The sequence below is a fragment of the Pollachius pollachius genome (genome assembly GCF_949987615.1).
Source record: "Pollachius pollachius genome assembly, chromosome: 5".
Classification (NCBI taxonomy): domain Eukaryota; kingdom Metazoa; phylum Chordata; class Actinopteri; order Gadiformes; family Gadidae; genus Pollachius; species Pollachius pollachius.
The window spans coordinates 27,730,164-27,737,677 of NC_136938.1; the positions used below are offsets into that span (position 1 = coordinate 27,730,164).

Sequence of the window (7,514 nt, forward strand, 5' to 3'; positions counted from 1 at the left end):
ACGCACTTTCCAAAGTCCCGCTCAAGTCACAGCAAGACAACGCGAGAGGAGAGACGCACTTTCCAAAGTCCCGCTCAGGTTAGTCGCGTCACAACAAGACAACGCGAGAGGAGAGACGCACTTTACCAAAGTCCCTCCTCCGTCTTCGGATTGGCGGAGGCAGAGTGAGTCCTCACCGCTCAGATAGCGGCCAAACGATCCAGCAGGAGGCGCTGCACAACAGTTCACAACCTGACAATACACCATGGATGTTTGTTTTATTTTATAAGGCTACAGTTTAGACGGCTTTATGTGTGTCGGAGTTTAGACACACACCCAAAAACCTCAGCAGGTGTCTTTCTCTCTACTGGAGAGAAAGTAGAGTGTCTTCCTCCACTAGAGAGAAAGACACAGTGGACGCAAAATCATTTAGAAACATTTCTAAGTGTACACATTCATTAAAACCTACACGTTATACAATTATAACCTCACTAGATGGGATTTATTTGGCTGACAGCAGTTGGTGGTCCATTATTGTTGTGCAATATTATAAAAACTCACTTTTTAGTTTAAGGAAACGACTATTATTAATGTAAAGCAATGTTGGGTCCAATCCGTGTTAATTGAATAGTAGAGATGAGTCTCCTGGACGTGGCATGGACAGGTAGGCTTCAGGGGGCGTGGCCAGGAAAGGTGTAGCCTGCAGGGGGCGGAGACTCGAACAAAACAAGACCAACTCGGGTTAAGTTTCGCTGAAACTAAACTTTAACTTTTTTTTCATTAAATAGAGGAAGGGCATTGGTCTTCTTCGGAGCACTCACCTGCACGTTACTTTCACTTTTTAAGAATCACAGGTATAATGAAAACTAACTAATTCGGTCCTATAAATCTACTACTCGTGAACAGGTGGTTAACTCACATTCCTTACCGATTTTTTTTTAGTTTTGTCAGAAGGGAGAATGGCAGACAGGAGTAGACACCCGGAGGATGAGGGTTATACCGACCGTAGGAAGAGGGACGAAACACACAAAACACCGAAATCTGAGTTCGACAGAGACCGAACCAGGAGAGAGTTCGACGGGTCCGAGGGGGCCCATGCTGACAGACACGGCCGAGACGAATCACCCTCGAGAGGGTAAGACCCTCCTGGTGGTGAAAACTCATACAGATCAGTTCGATGTGGCTAGTCTTAATCTCGTATTGCATACATGTATATTATTTCTCATCAAACGTGTTGTTTCTTGCAGGTATCAGGAGACTCCAGTCTTTCCTTTTAAAGAAGAGTATGAAGACCACAGACAGGCGCTCTACAACCTCAGATACATCTTATCCAGCAGAGGCGAGTGGACCTTCCGAGAACGATGCTGGCGGAATTGTATCATAAAGTTAGGCCATAGGACATTTGAACTTTAAAATAGATGTGTTTAACTATTTAATACGATAATACGTCCAAGAACATTCTTGATAAATCAAAACTAGGTAAATTGGTCTTCTTGGTATGAACAATATAAATCAAGATACTACGTATTTAGCAGCAGTTTAAATATATATTCAGTAGGTTACTCCCTTTCAGAAAGACATCAAACCTGGTTCCATTCCTTGTCTGTAAAATCCTTTATTTTCAATTGAACTCATAGTAAGCCTAGAAACTCCTCCAAAAATGTTTTTGTTCCTCCTACGGTTCACCTAGCTATCTTTGTTGTACACAGAGAAATGGGTTGACCTAGTGATGGTTAGTGCTTGGCACTTGGTTCTGAACATCCTTACTGTACCGACAGAGATATATTGTTGTTTCTCTTTCTCCTGACAGATGTACTTATTGTAAGTGGCTTTAGATAAAAGCGTCTGCTTCACCACCTGCTACTCTCCCGGTCCAGGTCTGTGCCAGATCCTGGAGGTCTTCGTGAACCTGCTCCTTGTCATCTGTGCAGGGGTCCCCTACAGCAACAAGGGGGGCTACGTGGACCTAGCGAGCCTGGGCTCCCTGTACCACTACTACTACGGCGGGGCCAACGCCTTCACCGGGACGGACATAGCCCGCGTGAAGGAGCTGGACGTGCTGTTCCACCAGCTGAAGACGCCCCCCTACGCCTTCACCATGGCCTGCGGCGGGGCCTTGATGGTCTACGCCTGCGGCCTGCTCGCTCTGGGGGTGTTCCGGATGTTCTATCGCTGCCCCCCCCTGCTGCTGGGCGAGGCCCTGCTGAACGCCCTCATCGGGCTGGGCTACATCCCCTCCCTGGCCTTCTACTTCATCAAGCTGAAGGAGACGTACGACAGCCCGGTGTGCAAGGAGAGGGAGAGGATGTACGCCAGCAAGGGCCACGAGGGCTTCAAGTGCCAGTACAACGGGGCCGACATCGCGGGGGGGCTCTTCGGGGTTCTGGGCGTGGTGGTCTTCCCTGTAGGGGCGGTGTTGGCCATCCGGGCGTTCAGGTCGGTACGGCAGAGGAGACACTCGAAGGAGTTAAGGGATGGCCCTCGACAGGAGGAGAGAGGTAACTACGTCTGAAGAGATGGAGAGGAGAGGAAAGGAGGTGCTCTGAAGGAGAGAGGTCACTACGTCTGAGGAGATGGAGAGGAGAGGAAAGGAGGTGCTCTGGAGGAGAGAGGTCACTACGTCTGAAGAGATGGAGAGGAAAGGAGGTGCTCTGGAGGAGAGAGGTCACTACGTCTGAGGAGATGGAGAGGAGAGGAAAGGAGGTGCTCTGGAGGAGAGAGGTCACTACGTCTGAGGAGATGGAGAGGAGAGGAAAGGAGGTGCTCTGGAGGAGAGAGGTCACTACGTCTGAGGAGAGGAGAGGAGAGGAGGTCGACTGGAGGAGAGAGGTCACTACGTCTGAGGAGGGGAGAGGAGAGGAGAGGAGAGGAGGTGCTCTGGAGGAGAGAGGTCACTACGTCTGAGGAGAGGAGAGGAGAGGAGGTCGACTGGAGGAGAGAGGTCACTACGTCTGAGGAGAGGAGAGGACAGGAGGTGCTCTGGAGGAGAGAGGTCACTACGTCTGAGGAGAGGAGAGGAGGTGCTCTGGAGGAGAGAGGTCACTACGTCTGAGGAGAGGAGAGGAGGTCGACTGGAGGAGAGAGGTCACTACCTCTGAGGAGAGGAGAGGAGAGGAGAGGAGGTGCTCTGGAGGAGAGAGGTCACTACGTCTGAGGAGAGGAGAGGAGGTCGACTGGAGGAGAGAGGTCACTACGTCTGAGGAGAGGAGAGGAGAGGAGGTGCTCTGGAGGAGAGAGGTCACTACGTCTGAGACGCAGTACTGAGATGGAGGGGAGTGGAGGTTGTTACAGAGAACAAAGCGCACAGATCAACACCATTATACATCTATTTTGAATTGTAATAACTTCCTTCTTAGTTCATGTTTTATAATTCAATTTTATATTTGCTTATATTATTGCTGTTATTGATGTGGTATCAGTGCCGTTTCTGAGCCCTTTCTTATGTTACTGTTCATTATGTTTACTGTGACGTCCCTGGTGGATCAATTCTTTAAGAGTTTTATGATTGATCTGGAGAGTAAATCCTTTCTCACACAACAGAATCGATAATGCTGAAGGGAACAATGCAGGGACTTTTCTAAAAGTTATTTTGTTAATAAACATTGCCACCTTATTAAGTCAACCTTCTTCTTTTGGAACGTCAAATCCAATATTCTGACTCACACGTTGGGAATGATTACAGGGTAATCAAAAAAGGAATTCTGTATACACAATGAAGGTATTTCATGCTGCATGTATTTGTATTACTTGGCTTAAACGTAAAGCCTTATCTACGTAATACAGCCTCCTAAAAGTGAAGGATGGCAGCATCCAATACATCACCTTCAATGAGGTCTAGCTGAAACTGAAACTTATTTACCATAAAGATTGTACCTTCATACTGGAATGAAACAGTACACTTGTCAGAAGAATGACAGCTCAGTATGACAGGGAGTTCATGTTTTAATGCTTCACAAGAAACAAATGTGGAATGTGCCGATGTAGATGCATTGTTCTGACTAACTAAGGCTTTTTTGGTCGTACATGTCATTCCCCTTCCAGACATGTTCTGAATGCTGCAACTAAGCAACTTAGCATATACAACTCTTCATTGGCAAAGTGTGATTTGTCTTTCAAGACTGCTGCTCAGAAACCAAACATGGCAGACGATGCAATCTTCTTTACGCACACACGTGCACCGACATGAGCACGCACACACACACACACACACACACACACACACACACACACACACACACACACACACACGTACACATAGATATGACATGCACACCATAATTCACTTTTTCTTATCTTAAGAAGTATAAGAAATATATATTTTATGTTATAGGTAAGGTAGCGCAAAACAAAAATACATACATAGAGATGACAATTTGCATATTTATGTAAGGGAACTCCCATTCTCAGTGGCGCAGAATATCAGGTAAAATAGAACAAGTCCTTTCTTTCGGCGTTTACTAAGGTTTGCAATGAAGGAAATGCAATGAAAGTGAAAATGTTGGAGGTGTGCAAATGTGTGCAAAATCTCTCCACGGTGGAAGGACCCTGGCAGAACGAATGCAACTCATGTGTGAGAAGGTATCTCAAAGGTAGGGAATTGTTCTTACAAACTCATGTTTCCAGCAGGAAGGCGTTCTTGTGAATCACCACTACAGGGTATTGTGCTTCATTGTCTCGAAGCCAAATGAGAACCGTCGCCCTCCTGGTCACATGATGCTGTCTTTGTTTGTTGGTACCGGTCATTTGACACCAACAGATTCACCAGCGTTGATCCCCAACATATAGTATACACCTGCTAAACCCTCAGGTCCCCCCTTTTCTTCCTATTCCCCTATTACTACCAGCATATCTAAAAAGATACACACCGACCAAGTTTGCACTGAGTGTCTTTGAAAAGTTACCCCATTGTAACAGTGAAACAACTTTGTGAAAGTGTTCCAGAATGAATCTGTGATACGGCTCAGGAAAACCATCCTAACTGTGACTAACTCGCTGCTGAGAATCCCTTACACATAGTTCACTCATGTTTTCTCAATAGATGTATTAATTTGGATATAGATCCTGTTATGATTTGATTAATCAGCACACAATAAAAAATGCAAACAAATAGCACAATTTTGAACGATTTCTAAACCTGATGAACATATTGTGTTAACAATATTCTGTTCCATAGGTTCATAAAAATGGTCTCTTCATATGAATCCCGCATTGGCTACATTCTCTTTAAAAGGACATGATATGTTCAGCAGAGACTGTGCATATTAGGAAATTAACACAACACTGATAAATACATACATGATTTTGAATATAATCCTTTTTTTCTAAATACAAAGTGCTTTGAACAGTGTGAAATATATTTTGTTGAGGATGCTTTGAAATTAAAAATGTATAAGGCTTAAGGACCCAGTCCTAGTTAGATAAATTGTTGTCATAAGGTGGAAAGATGAGAGACAAATACTAAAATCATAATTCATAATATAACTGGTAAGTGGACCATTTACATTATTGTTTGAAACCTCCAGCCGACAACAACAGAACGCTAAGGCCACTACACTACGATTTTGTACTGGCAAATTAAAATGTGTATCGGTAAGTAATCAACAGTATTTGGCACGATTGAGCTGTTAAGCAATGGTATGTCCCCACTAATGTAGGTAATAAAGTCATTATAGGTGGTAATAGGTTGCCAATATGCTTGGTAAGATATTCCATAAGGACTTAAGTATAGTATGGTTGACATCTAAGTACATGCAAAGAGTTATCATCATCTAACTCAAATAGACGTAATACTAGTGTCAGAACAATACACCTTTCATAAGAAGAGTATCAGTTCTATAACAGATGGCTGTCAACAGGTTAGATCTGAAGTAGCAGTTTGCAGTATCGATCGGTTGGTTTGAGCCCCCATGGCCGACGCAAACCCTGCTACCCTCACCTGACCTCTGAAACAAAGGAACCTCTCACCAGAAAACAGACGTAGCTCTTTGGAACACGTGTAAAACAGCCCAGTATGACGATGAAGCGAAACAAACTCATTGCACGACTGCAGCCCCTGTCAGTTCCTTCGTAGTGTCTCAGCCATGGATCGACTCTAACTTAAATGCAGTGCTTCTGTGTTTTTAATGGGTAAGGTACCAATATTGAGATGGTACTTGTTTGTCACTCATTAATAGTTAGTTACTCTGTACACCTCTGACACACTGTTGGGGTGGTCTCAAAGTGGCCCACACACGTTGATCAGTGAGACGGGAGATCTCTCCAGATCTGAAGAGGCACATGTAAAATACTATTGTTCTTCTCTCGCTCAACAGTAATGAAACACCTGGCCATCCGCTAAGAGGTGCTGTGAAAGCACTACACCTACTTCTATCCATATTTTTAAAACATCAGCATTGTAATCCCGGTGGTACCAGAGTTGATGGTGAATAAAGATTTCAGTTCCACTCCCCACGGCCCACCTGAAGTGGTGTGGGGGGGAACAGGTTTCAGTACTCTTAAAGCTATGGCTCACTCTGCCTGTAAACTCCAGTTGTAAATGTATGTTCCTCACACCCCAGAATAACTGAATGTATTCGTCACTAATCAATACCTTTATCACACACTACATTTATTTCAAACTTAGATTTGATTTATAGAACTCAATGTATACAGATATTTGTTTTAATCTCTTGTCAGTGTTTTGGCTGCTTGATTAAAACTCCAAACTGGATTATTTGATTCAGAATTAAAGATTAAATCTCCTGGATGCTGAAACCATCTCTGGCACATTTTGTCATTACAGTAGACTTGACTTAGTCCAATATGTCAAGTGGCTAATATTACAAGCTATTTATTCTTCTATTTCTGTTATTCGATGAATTGGTTCATTTTTTACACTTTTTGGATTTGTAAATGATTCTGACCAACCAATGTGTGCAATTACTGTAACTTCATATTTAGTTTCACCTCTTCATGTTCTGGTTAAAACCTTCCGCTGCATCTTGTTGTTCTAAGTGTTTCCTACAACAACCGCACCCATGTACTCTCTCGTACGTCAGCCTCGCCCAGTCGCTCTCTCGTGTGTGCAAATTTCCTTGGCAATAAAAATAATTCTAATTCTGATTATGAAGTTGATTATGGAGTTACTTTGCAGAAGAGAGAGACCAGGAACACCCAGCAGAGCTTTAAGGGCTCTTCTGTCTGGACCCTCGCTGCCGTACCCCGGTGTGTGTCGGCCAGGATACAGTCAGACCATCCGTCCTCTGCTGCGACAAGACGAGGCGGGAAGCTCTGGAGAAGGTCCAGTGTTGGACGGGCCACGAAACGCTTTGGGCCTCTGCAGTAGGCACTTTATCCTCTCCCCTCCAGCCCTGCGTCCCTTGGGGAAGGACGTTCCGGACCGACAACGTGTGTTTTGTTCACGCGCCATAAACTTACTTCACAAGTAAAGGGAAATGTTGCTGATATTTTTTGCTATGTTTGATCGATGTACTCAAGGGTCTGACGTGTCCTGTAATGACGTCCCACTCTATATATATATATATATAATAGAGCCA

The 7,514-nt window shown here is 44.4% G+C and overlaps 1 protein-coding gene across 3 annotated transcripts; it reads left to right on the plus strand.

Moving 5' to 3' along the window:
* The first annotated feature begins 715 nt into the window (after positions 1-715).
* Positions 716-3,580, plus strand: marveld3 (MARVEL domain containing 3). Of its 3 annotated transcripts, none has more exons than XM_079736203.1 (4): positions 716-833; positions 922-1,114; positions 1,227-1,318; positions 1,857-3,580. In XM_079736203.1, exons 2-4 carry the CDS (start codon positions 939-941, stop codon positions 2,489-2,491), a joined length of 903 nt encoding a protein of 300 aa, XP_079592329.1. In that variant the 5' UTR covers positions 716-833; positions 922-938; the 3' UTR covers positions 2,492-3,580. The 3 variants fall into 3 exon arrangements, 2 of the variants coding, with proteins under 2 accessions (XP_079592329.1, XP_079592328.1); XR_013811854.1 differs by having other exon boundaries at positions 722-1,114; positions 1,857-2,643; positions 2,675-3,580; XM_079736202.1 differs by having other exon boundaries at positions 722-1,114.
* The last annotated feature ends 3,934 nt before the right edge of the window (positions 3,581-7,514 follow it).